Genomic DNA, 18788 nt, shown 5'->3' with positions numbered 1-18788 from the left:
GGGTATTATTGAGGTTACTCTTCAGTAGTTCACACAGGATTGTCTCTGGAGAATTTTTGAGGGGTTCTTTTGTTTGGCTTCACTTCAGGAATAGATATATATTTTTCTGAGCAATTAGTCCGCTTTTATCTGATGGAGTTTGTTCCTCCCTTTACAGAAATGGCTAAAAAGCATAGAGACAAATTCCTGATGGATCCTTAGCAAATACACCAGGTCTTCATCATGTTTATTTTGCATGTTAGCATGCTTCCATTGTATGATTCTGTCATCGCTTTCTCTCTCCCTCGTCTTTCTTAACTGTTTCAAATGGACTTTATTCTCTGGTGTTTTACTTCTCTTTTTTCCCTCTTTGTTCCCTCTGTAAGTTCTTTTGAAGAAGGCCGAGCAGAAAGTCATCTGCAACTTTCTCTCACCAGATTGTGAACTCTTTAAGAGAGAACTGGGGTTGTTTCTCTGTCAGCTTGTCCTCAGATCTGTCACAGACTTTTTTATACACCCAAAATATTTCTGAAAGTAAACTAAATCAATTTGTGGTTACATAATAGGAAGAACTCATCTGGTAATTTGAGCAAAGCTGGTTTCTTCTTCCATGTTAACACAGAAATGAAAGACAGTGAATTCAACTGTCACCTAAAACAAGAAGGCAGAAGTGCATCAAGGAAGAATAGGTGAACCAAATACCAAATTCTTTCTAAACCAATCAGTGCTTGAGACCATGACACTTTCATGGCTTATGAACCAACAAAATGAAAAATGCTTGTTATTCATCTATTACAAAGTCGTACATAAAATTGGTACTAGATAAATAAATGTGAATTAAATCTACCTCTAAATACTAGGTTGGGAAACAATCACCTGCTTGGCAGGACAGTCTGGAACTTTTTTTCTTTCAGTCTGAAACATAAAAACATCTCAGGAAACCACTGAACTATGGGTTGTTGGTTTAATGTAGAGTCATACAAAAAGTATCTAGTTCACTGGGCAGTCTCTTTTAATGTCAAAATCCCCTATTTCACCTAGAATTTTCAAATCATGACTTATAGTAGTACTACTATAACAAAGTATTATTTGTTCTTTAAAGTAAATAAGCCAACATAGGAAGTACTGTTTTTTGTGTTTGTTTTTATTTATTTTTTATTTTATTTGTTTGTTTTACTATTATGAACTTTACTAGAACACAACTAGAACAACTTTACTAGCAACTAATCTGTGGGCACTGAAATTTATGGTACCGATCTAAACAGAATGAGATGATGGATGGCCTTTCTGTACAATTAGTTTTTGTCTTTATGATTTCTTCCTTCAATATGTTTCTCGTATTCATCCTTTCCGTTTGGCTTATAAACCTTCCCCAATCACAAATTCTCATGATCTCATCTAGTAAAGATATAGTAGATTTTCAGTTACCTTTGTTATTATCACTTTCTCTATCAAACAGATCCTGAATGTAACTGTCAGACTGTTCCTCCAAAATACTGTTTCATCATATCCTTTCTTATCTAGTGAATTACAATGACTTCTTATACTGAACAAATCAACTTCAAACTCAGGCAAAGCCTTTGCTGTCACAGTCTCCTAGATCCTGGCTCCTGGTTTTGTACACCAGAGTGCGCTCTGTTACAATCTCAGCATGCTGACTGGTTCCCTGGTTTTAACTGTCCCTTTAATGTACCTGCATTTGCATGCAACAGGAAATAGGGTGTGGTTTGTTTTTGGATGAGACTAAAGTTATATGATAAAAACAATTTATCTTTGACCTAGAACTAGCACAGCTTTTAGAAAAGAGAAAGAAAAAGAAAGAAAGTGAGAAAGAAAAACAAAACCCCTTGAAAAGAGGTTTTGAAAAGGAAAAGGTTAAATAGCATGTTCAGTTAAAAGGAAGAGAGGTAAACAGCAATAGGCAGTAAATATAAACTTTAAATGCTCCTGGGATAATAATAGTTACTATTTCAATTCCAGGGTCTCTGCACCAATAAATAAATAAATAAATAAAATTAAATAAAAAGAAAGAAAGAAAAAAGAAAAAAAAAGAGCTACTATTTATTGAAAGTTTACTATGTGTTAGACACTGCACAAACATTATCTATCTAAATTCTAAAGTAGATGCCATTGTTATTCACATTTCACAAATATCTTGCAAACTCACACAGCTAGTAAGCCAAGACTGAAACCCAGGAAGTCTCGTTCCATGCATCAGAGGCTTTTTTTTCTGTTTCTAATAGTTTAATGAATAGATTGAGGCCAGATTGAAGTTCAAAATCTCTTGAAAAGATATTTTCAGCTCTTCTATTACAGGTGAACATTTTGCACATTTTGATGTAAATGTTTGTTTAAATAACCCTACCTCTGTGGGTGTGCACCATAAGGTGAAAAAACTCAAAAAGTTAGTTGAATAGAATCACTTAACTCAGAAAGAACTATTGATTTATATTGATGAAAAATGAAATTAAATATTAAATACAATGAAAAATAATGGCTTAAACTGGATCACAAAAATGTACTGCAAAGATCTTTTCCAAAAGCAGTGCTATCCCTGAGTAATTCTAGTTTTTCTGAAAAATTATTTATAACCTATAACATTTCAGAATGATTTACTCTTGTTTTGACATTTGGAGAATGCCTGGTGTCAAGTGCTTTAACATAATCTTTGAAGACCAGATCCCTTGTTTCAGCTGTAAAGATGGGTTTGCTGGTTTTCTACAAAAATAACAGCTTTGGGTTAGGTTCTGATATCTTGCATTGGTTCAGTTCATGGATGCTGGCTTTGTTGTTCTGGGCCCAAGATGAGGCAGAACATCATTGTGGAAGGGCATGGCCAAGGAAAGCTGGAGGGTTTGAGGAAGCCAGGAAGCAGAGAGAGACAGAACTAATCATTCTGGATGGAAATGAAAGTCAGTGACTATCCTAAAACCCTGAAGTGGCTGCTCTAGGGAATAACAAAGGATGGTCTGGGTTTATGTGCTGGAAAGTATTCTCTTTAACCGGAAGAAAAAATATATTCTTTTTTGAACAAAAGCATGCTGTAACTGGGCCCAAATGTGGCAAAGGTAACACCCTTAGCCTTTGCTTCACTTCTGAACAGTTTCTTCAGTTATTGTTCAGTTATCCATTTCAGAGAAAACTCATAGGTCAGTGAGGGTAATGTTGTATCCCAAACCAGATCATTCTCCTCAATACTGCAAATTTAAGAGCACAGCAGAATTATTTTAGAGTTGAATACATGCTGTGATCCTCTGTGGGAGCCTCTTGACGAAACCCAATCTTGGTGATTTTAATGGTGCCAAAAAATGACCCAAGTCAGAAAAACCGCAGAAACAATGTCTCAGCATGTAAAGGAGACACAATGAAGAAAATGTTACCACAATATGTAAGTAGAGAACTCTGAGTAGGTGGTCAACAGAGTGTAGGAAATGCGCACACCTAGAATTTCAGATGTAAAGAGGCATTGTGCGTGGGTTGTTGCCTCTGTTGTCTGGTTTAGTATAAGTCACTCTTGCAGGCTCACAAGAAGGGATTGTGCACACCTCTTTCCAACCTGGAATTCAGTGGTTCCTGATGATAGCCTAACATTGATCATGATAGGAATATTTATACTATGGCCAACTAAAAATATGACAAATCAGGGTCCCCTGCTTATTTCCTCCTTAGCTGGTTTAGCAAAAGTACCACTAAAACGACCCCAATAGTTGTTTAAAACAACAACCATTTATTGTTTCTCATAATTCTGTTGGTTTACTGGACTCATCTGGCAATCTTCTCCTTATGGTGACTCACGTAACTGTATAAGCTAGGACAGAAATTCTCAACCTTGGCACTAGATTTGGAACTGGATAACTCTTTACTGTGGAGGCTGTCCTCTGCCTTACAGAATATTTAGCATCATCCATGGCTTTCTATCTTCTGCTGGGAGTGACAATCTAAACTGCCTCCAGACATTGCTAAATGAGTGCTAGGGAAAAATTATCTGCATTAAGAACCTCTGAGTTAGGAGCTTGTCCAAGGCTAGAACATCAAAGATGACTTTTCATCTTCCAGGTGCTCAAGATCCTATGTTAAAGAAAATTTTTATTCATGACATTAAAGATGGCAAAGTAGATTTCTTTTCAGGGACTGGGCACTAAACTGGGTTTTATAGTAGGAGATAGAAATTGGATTCGATCCCAAATTCAACAAGGAAAAGTGGAACTTTATCATTAGGGAGCAGGATGGGGGTCAGTGGATAGAAAATTGCTAAGAGGAAGCATCAAGGCTAGTGCTATTCTGGTTAAACTCAGATGGAATTCTTGCCCATGGTACTCCAGGGTGATCAGATACCAAAGGTGAAGTTTTAAGGAATTGACTTAACAGAATTCTTGTAAAAGTTGACTAAACCAGTCAGGGATAGAGTCCAAGGTCTGGGCCTCTAAAAGAGGACTCAGGAGCTTGAGTGAAGTTCGTCAAGGACAGAGTCTTTGCCATCTCTGTGTCCTCTCATCAGCCCTGAGACTGGTTCAAGCTTCTTTATAGCCTGGTGGCTGGTTTTTAAGTGGGCAATAACAAAACCTGGGGGCTGAATTGGAGCAAATCACATTTGCTACCTTTCTAATTGATTAAAGCAAGTCACAAGACCAGATTCAAGGAGAGTGGAAGCATTCTCCAACTCTGGAAGACAGGAATGAAAATTTGTGTTCATCTTTATTTTTTTTTCTAACTAAAAGAGCTGACAACTTTATTTTCACATTTCACAATACAAATGAAAACTGTACTTTTTTCTTTCCAATTTCTCCCCTCTGAAACTATTGTCTTTGATAGAAATGGGGAGCAAGTCTTTGTTGTAATACTGTTAGAAAACACCTGGTCACAGCACCATGATCTCCTGGTGAAGTAGAACAAGTAATATGAAACCGAGAGGCTCCCCTCCAGCCTCATCTGTCTGGTCCTGTCATTCCTGGCTAAGTGGGCACCATTGTGGGCTGAGCAGGAGGTCTCAGCACTGAGGCCCAGGCATCATTGACATGTGGCCTCCCATGGGTGGCCTCATTCCAGGAGCAGGAACCACCAGCATCATCCCAGGAGGAGGAGGGCCCATCATGGGAGGGCCTCCCATATGAGGTGCTGACATCATACCAGGGCGAGGAGGACCCGATAGACTAGGGGGTGGTGGGATCATGGCACCTGCTGGAGGAGGTGCAGAGAATGGAGTAGGAGATATCTTTCCTTATTGAAATGCAGCCGTTATTTTGTCAATCAGGCTCTGAACCTACTCTTCCATCCATTTCTGATAGTAGTCTTTCATATTCTCTTTGTGTTTCCTACCACTGCAATGTGTCTTTCTCATGGATGGAGAGTCATGGGTGAGGTATGTAGTGCAGTAGTCACAATAAAACTTAGGCATGTGGCTCTACAGGCCGTTGACCACTCCTGTGTTCATCTTTAAACCATACAGTGTCCTATTTACACTCAAGGTTCCGAAAGGGATATTTTGCAGGAGGAAAGGAGATCCTGAGAGAGAATTCTATTCAAGATCAATCATAGTGCACTCCAGAAACATACATAGCAGTCCTTATTATTGGACTGAAGGTGAAACTGATTATGTATGTGATGGTAAATTTTATAATTATTATGTTTTAATTCGTTATAATTAGTTGGTGAATTTTTGTTCAACATAGCAAAATTGAAGTTTCTGAAAATGGAAAAGATATTATGAACACTCGGTGTTATATCATTCAGAATTAGTACTTAATTAATTTATATCCTGTAACAGTTGGAGTTTATAGAGTTGGAAAGATATTTTCCAAAAGAACTGTTTATTTACAACAGTTTATTTACAACTGTTATTTACAAGATGGCTATCTTTTTGCTTGAGTTTTTACCATTGTATGCTAGTATTAGAAGAAGGTACTATTCCAAGGCATTATTTCCCACAAAAGTATTAGAACCTTAGTTCCACTGAATGTTTATGGGTGTTACATGGAAAATAATTTATAGGACGCATATATTTGGGGAGTTCTAGGCTGAGAATAACCAAGTTTCTTTTCTGCTAGACTTCTTGGAGTCCTGGGTCTTTACTATGCAAATACATGTTGTGATGCATATATAATGTTTTCTAGAGTTATTTAACTACAGAGACAGAGGCACACCTTATATTACTTGTGTTGCTTAGGATACTCTTAGTAGAAATTGTTCCAAGTGGAAATTTAAGGAAGATGAATCAAAAGAGAATTCTACTCATGATCAATGAATTTCAGAAACATGCACAGCAGTAGTCTTAGCACTTAAAAAATGGGTATCCTTGAAGCATACCCAACAATATACTACACTAATTATGCTTGTTCTACACATCAATAGTATTTTAACACAAAGGTTCGAAACACTTTAAGCAAAGATTCTCTGCAAAAGTTATTGCAAGTTCATGAAATTTAATCATCCAAAATCATCAGATTGATTGGTTGAAATGGTAATTTAGAGAGGAAGAACCAGAATAAGTTCTTACCATTTTCTGCCCATCTGCTCCTGTAAGCTAAACTTAAAGTCCCTGGGAATTATAATTTAGGTTGGAAGCAGTATATTAACATATTTATGATAGACAGCTTCCAAGATGGGTTTTAATCATCCCTATTCCCTTGTATTCATACCCTTGTATAATCTCCTCCCCCTCAGCTTGGGCTAAACCTAGTGATTTGCTTCTAAGGAATAGAGTAAGGAAAAAAACAAAACAAAATAAAACATGAATTTTTCCTTCCAAGATGAAGTTACAAAAAAGACTGACCTCGGTCTTGTTTACCCTTACTGTTGTCTCACTTGCCACTTGGATAAAGTCAGTTGCTTTATAGTGTGCTGTTCTATGCGGAAGCACATATGGCAAGAAACTTGGAGAGGTGTGAGGCCAGCCACTCATGAAGAGTTTAATCCTGCCCATTAACGTCAGGAGTGAATCTGGAAGTAGGTCCTTCCTCAGTTCACATGACTGCACCCTTCTGAGACACTCTGAGCAAGAGGACTCAGCTAAGCCATACCTAGATTACCAACTTGAGATAGCATGTTTGCTCTTATAAGCCCCTGAATTATAGGATCATTTTTTTAGACAGCAAAAGACAACTAGTGCAGTTTCAAGAGGCACTTAGGGACGATGCTATATTAGCTAACTGGAATCTTACGGACAACCAAAAGAAGGACTAAAGGTTAAGAAGAACTGTAGTTAAATCATGCATTAGAATGGCAGCATAGAAAATACTGATTTAATTGGGAAGAAACATAGGGGATACTGAAGATAAAATATACGTGATAAAAATGTTAGTATTTTTGGTGACACTTCCAAAGTAGATATCAGAAACACCAGGTGTAGAAATTGGTAAACCATGACCACTGCAATTGTTGAAGAAGATATTGCCGTCATATGGCTTCTTGTGATACAAACCTAACCTTGAAAACAGAGTCATCCTCTGTTGGTTTAAATATTATGCTGGCTATGAGGGAAGGGCGTTATATCTACCAAAAACACAGGAACATTGTTTAGAAGGCAGCTTTTTCCTTTGTCTTGAGGTCTGGTTTGGATTATTCCATTTAAGTGTTGCTTCATATGCTCTTTTATTGCACAAATATGGATCAAATACTTAGTGTATGCCAGGTATTGTGTTAGGCACTGAAGAGTCACCCTCTTGAAAACTCACATTCTACTGGGGAAGGACAGACAGTATACAAAGTAAAGTAGCATAAAAACAAAACACATCATACAGTAATAAAAAACTTTAAAAGCAGAGTATAGGAATGAAGGACTGTAGGAAGAAGAAAGCAGAAAAGGGGGACAGGGAATGTGCAGTGCGTTCTAGCTTCCTAGTCCAGCTCTGGGCTAAAACCAGCTGTGAATCCATAGGAGCAATGACCCTTCATGATCAGGCCATTTTCCAATGCTGACCAAACAACACCAGGGTCTTTATGGCTTCCCCTCTCTTCTCTCTATGCTCCATATTGATTCTTGTTTTTTCCTTTCTAAAAGGCATTTTTTTTTCTTTTGGACAATTCTGTCCTCCACTGTCTCTTCTATCTTCTGAGAATCTGAGGGAGTCACCTCCCATCTAAAACAAAAGGAAACAAAACAGAATACAATTAGCCTGTATTCCTTAAACACTATAGTATAATCACTGTTAACAGAGCATTTACATTGTATACATTTACATTGTATAGATTATTATAGGAAATCAAAAGATTGTGTGTAGGTTATATGTAAATACTACACAAATTTATATAAAGGACTTGAGCAGGCATGGTTTGTGGTGTTCACAGGAAAATCCTGGCATAGTCCCACTTGGGGACTGGCCTGACCAAGGAACAACCATATATATATTTTTGTTTTCTTTATTTTCAAGTTAATAGTTGATTAATTTTTCTTTGTTTCATATGTATTTGTTGTCACCCCAACCCCCATTAGAATTTAATGTCATTGAGTTTGGTTTGTTTGTTTTTGCATATTTAAGAAACTTGAAAGCAAAGCGTTCTTGATGGTAGGTTGATAGGAAGAAATATAAAAGCTGAAAGATAGGATTCCAGTCTTTGAAGAACTTAAAATATATTTAGGGAGATAAATGTTCTCTATGAAGTGAAAAGATAATGGAAAGACAGCCCATAAATCAAATACTTGATGGTATGGTCTAACAAATGTCATTCAGAATCTCTTTTGACTTGCACTCACAAAGACAAAAGGATCTTACATCATGATTCATCATACATATTCACACTTGTATATATGTGTGTGTAGATAGTACCTACATTTTACAAAATAATACTTATATATCACAAAACAATACTTAACTTCCATTTGTAATGCATTCTAATATTTCTGTTCTGTTGCAGTTTTCAAAAATGCTCATAAATAAGAAACCCAGAATAGCTAAAGCAATCCTTAGTAGGAAGAATGAAACAGGGGGTATCGCAATACCAGAACTTCAACTATACTACAAAGCAATAGTAACAAAAGTGGTATGGTATTGCCACCAAAATAGACAGGTAGATCAATGGTACAGAATAGAGGACACAGACACAAACCCAAATAAATACAATTTTATCATATTAGACAAAGGGGCCAAAAATATGCAATGGAGAAAAGAGCCTCTTCAACAAATGGTGCTGGGAAAACTGGAAATCCATATGCAACAGAATGAAATTAAACCCCTATCTCTCACCCTGCACAAAACTCAACTCAAAATGGATCAAGGACCTTGGAATCAGACCAGAGATCCTGCATCTTATAGAAGAAAAAGTAGGTCCAAATCTTCAACATGTCAGCTTAGAATCACACTTCCTTAACAGGACTCCCATAGCACAAGAAATAAAAGCAAGAATCAACAACTGGGATAGATTCAAACTAAAAAGCTTTCTCTCAGCAAAGGAAACTATCAGTAATGTGAAGAGAGAGGCTACAGAGTGGGAGAAAATCTTTGCCACTCATACTTTAGATAGAGCACTAATTTCCAGAATCTATAAAGAACTCAAAAAACTCTACACCAAGAATACAAATAATCCAATCAACAAATGGGCTGAGGAAATGAACAGACACTTCACAGAAAAAGACCTACAAACAATCAACAGATATATGAAAAAATGTTTAACATCTCTAGTAATAAGAGAAATGCAAATCAAAATTACCATAAGATTCCATCTCACCCCAATTAGAATGGCAATTATCAAGAACCCAAGCAACAATAGGTGTTGGTGAGAATGTGGGGAGAAAGGTACACTCATACATTGCTGGTGGGGTTGCGAATTAGCGCAGCCACTCTGGAAAGCACACTGCTTTCCTTAGAAAACTTGGAATGGAACTACCATTTGACCCAGCTATCCCACTCCTTGGCCTATACCCAACGGACTTAAAATCAGCATACTACAATTATGCAGCCACATCAATGTTCATAGCTGCTCAATTCACAACAGAAAGATTGTGGAACCAACCTAGGTGCCCCTCAATTGATGAATGAATAAATAAATAATCTGTGATATATATATATATATATATATGATGGAATATTACTCAGCCGTAAAGAATAATAAAATTATGGTATTTGCAGGCAAATGGATGAAATTGGAGAATATCATGCTAAGTGAGATAAACCAATCTCAAAAAACCAAAGGATGAATGATCTTGCTGATAAGCAGATGACGATACATAATGGGGGGTGTGAGAGAGGCAAGAATGGAGGAAGGAGGGACTGTATAGAGGGAAAAGAGGGGTGGGAGGGGTGGGGCAGAAGAAAAAAATAACAGAATGAATCAAACACCATTACCCTATGTAAATGTATGATTACACAAATGGTAAGCCTCTACTTCATGTACAAACAGAGAAACAAGATGTACCCCATTTGTTTACAATAAAAAAAAATGCTCATAGAACCCCTCTGAATAATTGCACATCCTGCTAACAGAGTATGACCCACAATTTGGAAAACACTAGTGTTATGGTTTGGATGTGAGGTGTCCCCCAAAAGCTCACATGTAAGACAATGCAGGAAAGTTCAGAGGAGAAAGGATTGAGTTATAAAAGTCTTAATCTAATCAGTGAATCAATCACTTGATAGGATTAACTGAGTGGTAAGTGAAGTGGTAGGGTGTGGTTGGAGGAGGTGGGAATTGGGGGTATGGCTTTGGGGTATATATTTTGTATCTGGAGAGTGGAAATTCTCTGTCTGCTTCCTGATCACCATGGGAGCTGCTTCCCTCTGCCATACTCTTCCGCCATGATGTTTTGCCTTACCTCGCGCCCTGAGGAACGGAGCAGGCCTTCTATGGATTAAGACTTCTGACTATGGACTAAGACCTCTGAAATCATGAGCCTCAAATAAACTTTTCCTCCTTTACTATTTTTCTGGTCAGATCTTTTTGTCACAGTAGCACAAAAGCTGACTAAAACAATTGGTGTAGCCAGGTGGTGAGCTCTGGGCAGCTGTGCAGTGGAAGACACTACTAAGTGATAGAATCTGTCTTGGTAAAGATCACACCTGATCTATCTCTTGAAGGCAGTATCCCTTTGGGACTATTGGGATCTAAAACTGTGTTGATGCTGAGTTGGGACAACAGTATAAGCAAAGGCAGCACAGAAATTGGAGTAAGCAGCAAGTTTAGGGGTCTCAGAGGACATAATTCTGATCCTTTTTAAAATAAAATCATGGATATAATGTAAAAAAAGTCACAGTTCAAGGACTGAAAAGAAAGAATAAAATTATAGCATTTGCTGGTAAATGGATGAAACTGGAACTATCACACTAAGTGAAATAAGACAATCCCAAAAAACCAAAGGCCAAATGTTCTCTCTGATTTGTGGTGAAAAATAGATGTTCACTGGGTTAGACAAAAGGGAATGAAGGGATAGGAGGGGGGATGTGAACAGAAAAGATAGTAGAATGAACTGGATATAACTTTCCTATGTTCACATGTGAATACAACACCAGTGAAACTCCATATCACGTACAACTACAAGAATGGGATTCTAATTAGAATAAGCTATACTCCATAATATGTCAAATATGACATAATATGTCAAACACATGCTACTGTCATGTATACCTAAAAGAACAAATGAAAATTTAAAAAAAGAACTGCAAAGAGATTTTGAGGACAAATATTTGAGAAGACATTAACATTGATAATTAGGAACAATCTAATAGTAGAGCAGACCCATGGCATTTAATAATCGATATTATTATCTGTGTTCATATCCCATTTAAAAGAAGTTTTAATAAGTACAATAGTCATTATTCCTCAAAGAAAACCTGTGGGTATGAGAGAGATTATTTCCAGAAGAATATACTGATACATAGAGAGCATATACATTGTTTAAGGTATATTTACTTGATAGGATTATTCAGTTGATCAGGCTTGGGCACCTTTCAGTATATGTTTCAGTTGGGGAAGCTCTTGTATGCATTACTGTGTTCTCTCCAGAATTCCTTCTGTGTCCCTGTAAGATTTTTAGTTCAAGCTGTATTTTGATACTGTTTCTCACCTCTCGTTCTGACTATAAGTATATTAACCTACAATTGTATACTTTAACCTTAGTCCAAATTCAGACATGGCACAAAATATCAAATGAACAATATCAGAGCATTAAAACAATGACCCCTTATTCCAATCCTATCCAGAAGATTAACCCATTCTTTTTCTTAAGGGTGTAAATTATTTACTTTTGAAGGAGTTAATTTGTTGTTGTGTTTATTTTTGTAGAGAAGGGTGATAGATTGGGTGAAATTTAGGGAAAAGAAACCTCAGATGGAGGGTTTTTTTGAAGAATATTTCAGAGCACACGAGCCATCAAGGAAAACCAAGGAATGAGAAGGCAAGTGCAGAGGTACAGAACACAGTGCCTCCACAGTTTTCTACAGCTCTTTATATTTCCTTCTGGAAGCATTCAAGGGGAGGGATCTGCCTCATCATTTGCCACTTTTGCTTTTTTGGTACATGTTTCTCTCTTTCACCTTCAGAATGGTGGGAAAAAGGAAATGGTGGAAAAAGGGCTAGGAGAGGATTACCATGAAACTTCACACATTATATGGAACGTGTGGGAGATGGTATCCCTTCACTTTATATAAATTTTATGTCTAACATCTTGATTTTAGTATATTATCTTTGTAGCAACAAAACCGGAACTATAGCCTCTGCAAAGTTTGACGAAGGCTAAAAATAGATTGGTGAAGTTGAGCATGGAAGAAGTAGCCCAGCTTCTCCTTCCGCCCTTTAATTTTGTTTCAGTTTGAATGAGAAGGTGGCTCACACAATTAACCAGAACAGCAACTGACTGGATGAATGTGTGCTTTGAGCCAATTATGATATTTTTGTGGGAAAGTGTCCAATTCTTAAGTCTCAGTTATTTAGAGGTGGGAGACAGCTGGTGTGAATGTCTGTCTGCAGGGTATGTGCATACTAACTGATCAATATGGCATGACAGCAACGTGCGTATTCAAGAAAATAATTATCTCAAAATTTTTTTGGTACTTTGGACTAAAACTTCATTGTCTTTGCCATTTTAAAAAAACAGGCAAAAGAAGAAGAAAAAAGAAATGACATCTAATGTCATCAAAATATTTTTAGTTTTCTCAACCACCTCTAGTGAGGTGTATCACTAATGAAATTAAGCTGTCTGAATGAGTCACTTTGATTTATTATCTTCCTCCATAATTCCACTGTCCTCCTCTGAAGTTTCTATTTAATTAACTGCCATCGTCATTTCCTCTAGTTTTCAGAATTTCTCTTTTTCACTTCGTCATCCCTCATGTCCAAGTGGCCACCAAATCCTGCTACATCTGCCCCCCCAAACATCTATCCATTATTTGTTCTTACATTTGTCATGCATTTAATAAATATCCATTGTATACCATGTTCTGTGTTAGGCATGGAGAATGACAGAATTTCTGCTATCATAGTGGGTGCCCAGACAAGAAGTAATTGAATAGGCAATATCCACACCATTTGTGTAAGCTGCTGTAGTTTGAAAGGTACAGGGAGTCCATGGGGACAAGTCAAGCTTTCGGTTGCCAGAGAAGACTCCTAGAGAATTCATGCTTTAGCTGAGACATTAAGGTTCAGAAAAGTGTAGCCAAAAGAATGCTTTCGGTATGCTCCATTAAACAAAATTTTTTTGAACACTGACTTTGGTTAAGATTTTATGTTAGGTTGCAGAGTTAGAAAGTCAGAGGCAAAACCTGTTTTCCTGGTGCACAGAGGATGTCGGGTGGGTCCAGGAAAACAGACACGAAAATAAAGGCACAGAGTACCTTCTTTCTTCCTATCTATCTGCTATAACCCTCCTCCAAAGGTTCAATTTCCTTTAATATATACTATATTGGGGAATTAAAATGTGCATCAGTTTTCCTACTAAAAAAAATCCAACCAGCAATTGTTCCAGAGTATCCAGGGTTCTCCCTGCTCCTCCAGGCTCTGCACTCCAGAATTTAACCCTGCCAGTATGCAGAGGAGGGCACACTTTTCAGAACCTCCCTATCTCTGGGCTTCACAAACCTTGACTGCACAGCTGGATTAATTAAAGATTACACTACAGAATGGGTACACTGTAAAACTGTCAGCTAAAATAGTCTTTCTTCCATAGTTCATAGGAAAGGGATCTAATTTATAAATTTAACACAGTTATGTTAGCGTTTCCTTGAAGTCCCCAAGACAGATGAAATCTCCTATCTGTGGGTATTTTATTGGAACATGAGAACAGACAAGAAATAAGTAAACATGTTCAATGCCAACGTAATTAGAGGTAGACAAGGAAAATAAAGGGCAACAGTTCTGATTGCTTTTCTGGGAAGGTGTCTTTGGGATCAACTCTGAAGGAAGTGAATATATATATTTGGGCTGGGACCTGAGAGATGGGAAGGAGCTGGCCAGTAAAAAGGCAGAACAGAGCTGCAGAAAGGAGACCACTTGAAACTCATCCCAGTGGTCCCCTGTCCTCATGTCTTCGGAGGTGTCACCTTCTAACTTCGTCCTCCTCACAAGGTGGCCACCCATCTTTCAAGACAATTCACTGCTACCAACAGCATTGGGTTTCCCAAACGGCCGGCTGCATAGTCACAGATAACATTTAGTCAGGTTCCCAGATAAGTGGGTCCTGTTTGAAGGAACTGTTTCCACCGCAGGACTGTGACACCTTCATTTCAGGGACCCTGCTCCTCATCCCAATTGCCCAGAACTCAGTCCTATTTCTTTACTGCCACTGAATGGCAAAGCCACCGAATGGGCTGTTAATATGAAATCCTTTGTTTTCCCTTCCTCTTCTAGTCACCTGCTATTTTTCCAGACCGTACTGTTTTAAGCCTCAATTACAAAAAGGTCAGAAGGCCACCGAACAACTTTTGAGTCACAGCACTGTCGTCTGGGCCGTCTTTGAAATGGCGGTCCGCAGACCCGGAGCTCTGTGGGTCCCGGCGCAGATGCCTGATGACGTCACTCGAAGGCGGCGGGCTCTGCGCGGGACGTGACGTCACGCGGGCGGGCCGGTCAGCCGTGAGGTCACCTGGCGGGCGCGGCTAAGCCGAATCCCCAGTGTCGTCACGGGAGGGGGCGGGCCCAGAGCGTGTCAGCGCAGCCGAATCAAAACAAGCCTGAGACCCGCCTTTTCCCTCCGGCTCGGGAGCGTCTCGCTCGCGCCCCGGGCCCGCGGCGCCCGCGCGGCTGCAAGCCTCTGGTGGCCGCGCGCCGGCTCCAGGAAGCCGGGGAGGGCGCGGCGGCCGGGATGGCGCGGCGCGGGCCGCGCGGCTAGACGGCGCCCGAGGAGCCGCCGGCTCGCCCCCTCCGCTCTTTCCCGGAGCCGACTCTGCGCCCCGCCGGCAGCGACCGCGCCGCGGGGCGCCTCCTTCGCTGACGCCGGACACCTGAACCCTCTTGAGCAAGATGCCCAACCCCAAAAACAGCAAAGGCGGCCGCAAAAACAAGCGCGCCAACAGCAGCGGGGACGAGCAGGAAAATGGAGCCGGGGCCCTGGCTGCGGCGGGAGCGGCGGGCGCGGCGGCCGGGGGGCCCTAGCGGCGGCGGCCGGCTGCGGGGCGGCGGCGGCGGGCGCGGCGGGCACCGGCGGCGCGACGGGCACCGGAGGCGCTGGGACCGGCGCCGCGAACGCCGCGGCCGTCACCGGGGCTGCGGCCGCTGGTGACGCTAAGAACGGTAAGACGGGGCAAGCGCCAACTTCCTCCCCGACGGGGACGACGCGGTGGCGGGGCCCTGGGTGGCGCGGGCGATGCGTGGACAATGCGAGACAGGAAGTGCTCACCCCGCCCCTCCGCCCCGCGGCGGCTGCCCTTCGCGTTCTCCACGCCCGGTGGTGGGGACCGACCTGCGGGCCCTGCTCCTTGTCCGCGTTGGGGCAGCCCGTGCTCGCGACTGCGAGGGCGCCGGGGTGCCGGGCTGTCGCGCTGTCGCAGCTCCATCCCAGCCCTGCCCGTGGTGCCCGCTCTGGCGAAGCGCGGTCTGTGTCCCGGGCCGGAGGAAGGAAAGAAGGAAAGAGCCGCTCAAGTGAGAAGAATGATCCGATTGAAAAGTTAGGCACCAGTTCATTCTGTCCTGCGCTCCCCCACCCCGCCTTTGCCCCCAGTGAAGGGGACCCTGAGTTCCCAGCAAACCCAGCTTGCTGCGTTGGTTGCCACAGGTGAAGAGGCCTCGAGACGTTTTTACGTTAGGGCGTGTGTGTGGTGTGTGTGTGTGTGTGTGTGTGTGTGTGTGTATGTATGTGTGTATGCGTTTTGGGGCGGTGGTACTCTTTAATTCTCTGGCTCGCTTGAGGAAGGAAGAGAATCTGAACTTGACTTCCGTTCCCAGGCCGGAGTTAAGGGGAAAAAAAATCTTCCTCTATAATTCGGCTTCACATTTTTAGAAAGAAGCCTGGTACTCTTACATGTCTGCGTGAATGCTCCGTTCGAGAGTACATGTAGGGAATAAGCCACGATGTGACAGGATTTCAGTTGTCACATCAGGCACATGGTTTTCGTTATAGGGTGCTGGGCAAACACTTATTTGGACAGTTCTAATTCCTCTGATCAAGCAGTTTTTCAGGAAAGAGCACTTAGGTGTATTTTAATGAACGCAGATTAGGATCGTTATATCTGCCTTTTAACACACAGCTTTCAGCTTTGGAAGCCATACTTTATGTAGATCACTTTTTAAAAAGGGCACCAGCACTTACAGGAACCCCACAGTGCTGAGAACATAGGAGGGTGAATGTAGCCTGTTAGGAGAACTGTAGGCCCCATGGGCTGTTTCTCTGCAGTTTTTGAAATGGAAAGGTTTATTTCTTTATTTTTGGAGACAACTTACATCATTGGTGAATGTTTGATAATACAACTTTCGGCCAGTCTATATTCTCCATGTTCTGCTGTTTTTCTAACTCTAAACTTCATTTTGATATTGTGGCACAAAGGAAGGTGCCTAGACTGACTGGGTAAGACAGACTCTTGGCCTAGGCTTTTAGAACTTTGTCATCTTGGGAAGGTCAGTTTTTCTGACTCAATTTCTTCATTTGTAAAACTGAAGGAAAAAAATTTAACTGATTCCTCATATGGTTTTTGTGAGGCTCAGCGTTCCTCTGTCAAGTGCCCAGTTCTTGTTGTCTTAAGGGCTTGTTATGTGTAATGAATTTAGTCAGTTCTCACAAATGCAGCGAATAATATCTACTATTTATTCATTCAAAAAATGTCTTTCAGTGTTAGAGTACTGTGTTAAAATGTAGGGGATATAGTGGTAATCAACACTGGTTATCCTGGTCCTCATGCAGCTTGCATTCCTCTTCTGGTTTACACTTCCCTCCCACCCCAATTTGAAAGCTTCAAGTTGCCTGTTTTTTTTTTTTTTTTCTTGCTACAAAAGATGTGATCACTTTAAAGTGGTTTGAGGAAGTTTTCTTAGTTGTTTTAAGCAGTTGTTACTCCTAGTTCAGTAACCTTAAATTGGTTATTTTGCCCCTGTTATTACTCTTATTTGAAGCAGTAAACTCAAATTTATCAGTATTGCATATATGTGTGAAGCTATGCTTTTTGTGTAGGAACTTGTTTTATTAAATGACTGGGGAAAGAAGAAATGGGCCTGTATTGCCATTATCAGGATCATAGAAGGTACAAACTTGGATCAGTGAGCTGAATTTTATGATGCCCAGTTCTTGGTTGTGACATGTATGCTATGTCAGTGAATGATTCACCTTAGTTTGAAGAACCTGTCATTGCTTTCTGCACTCTGGGGTATCGGAACATGGCTGCTGAGGTCTCCTATGTACAAAATCAGTGAATAAGGAAATTGCGAATACTTTTTAAAAAATGTATAGGATGTAGGGTTATGGGAAAGGAGGCACTGGTGAATTTTTACAGGAGAGGGCAACGGATACGTAAACTCTCAGAATCAACCACTGCCCAATTAGTTTTGAAATTTAAAGTCATGAATTGAGCTATTTTTAGTGTATCTAAATATAACTAATGGGACACTAGATTTTATGATTATGAAAATTATAAATCAAATAATTATTTCAAGGAAGTAGTAAATATATATTGTTAAACTTTTAAATGGTTTATTATCATTGATGACTAGATTTTATCTACATCTGCAAACATGCAAATTTAATGACTTCACTTAAAGATAATAGTTTTTATATGTAGTCGTTCAGAATTTAGAGGGTAGTTTCATGTCTTGTAGCTTTTGGACAGTGTGGCCATCAGGATATTGTAACTTTAGCCTTTAGTTGTTCCTTGATGGTAAAAATACTTTACAAAGGGTTTAAGGGTTGTAGCTCAGAGGTAAGAGTGTTGACCTAGCATGTGTGAGGCATTGGGTTCAATCCTCAGCACCTCATAAAAATAAATAAATGAAATAAAGGTATTGTGCTCATCTGCAACTAAAACATTAAAAAAAATACAAAAGAAGTTGCTAGCTAGGGAAAGCTTGCAGAGGCTATGGCATGGTGGAATTGAACTGGTTGCAGTTGTGAATTTGAACAAGTAGTAGAATATTAAATGTAAAGATATCATACCTCTAATAATAAATTTGTTAGATATAAGTTTTGAGATACTAGTTTATGAAACATTTTCAGGGGCTGAATAAAAAATAAGGAAACATCCTCCTACATAGTAAACATGTGTCTGCCCATATTGTAGCATTTCTATTGTAGGTGGATAAGATTTGCCAACCATTATTTTTAGGATCTAGTAATCATGCAGTAGATTATAACAGTGTAGTTTCATTCTGAAATTCTGGTTCCTGTAGGCCTTTCTTTTTTTCTTCAGGCCTGAAAATATATGAAACCTTGATCATGGTGTGTCTAGTTTGTGGCTGAGCTTGGTTCA

The 18788-nt window shown here is 40.0% G+C and overlaps 1 protein-coding gene and 1 pseudogene across 1 annotated transcript in view; one reads left to right on the top strand and one right to left on the bottom strand.

Moving 5' to 3' along the window:
• Positions 1–4904: 4904 nt before the first annotated feature.
• On the bottom strand, positions 4905–5374 carry LOC124988027 (U1 small nuclear ribonucleoprotein C-like; annotated as a pseudogene).
• A 9681-nt stretch (positions 5375–15055) lies between these two features.
• The window catches only part of Heca (hdc homolog, cell cycle regulator), a 44114-nt gene continuing 40381 nt past the window's right edge, over positions 15056–18788 (top strand). Inside the window, 2 exon segments of the mRNA XM_047558643.1 lie at positions 15056–15484; positions 15487–15630. Coding sequence (XP_047414599.1) covers positions 15361–15484; positions 15487–15630 — 268 coding nt within the window. The 5' untranslated portion in view covers positions 15056–15360.

Source organism: Sciurus carolinensis, chromosome 7 (genome assembly GCF_902686445.1).
Source record: "Sciurus carolinensis chromosome 7, mSciCar1.2, whole genome shotgun sequence".
Lineage (NCBI taxonomy): Eukaryota > Metazoa > Chordata > Mammalia > Rodentia > Sciuridae > Sciurus > Sciurus carolinensis.
Note: the sequence above shows the minus strand (reverse complement) of the source record. Positions and strands in the feature narration are given on the sequence as shown.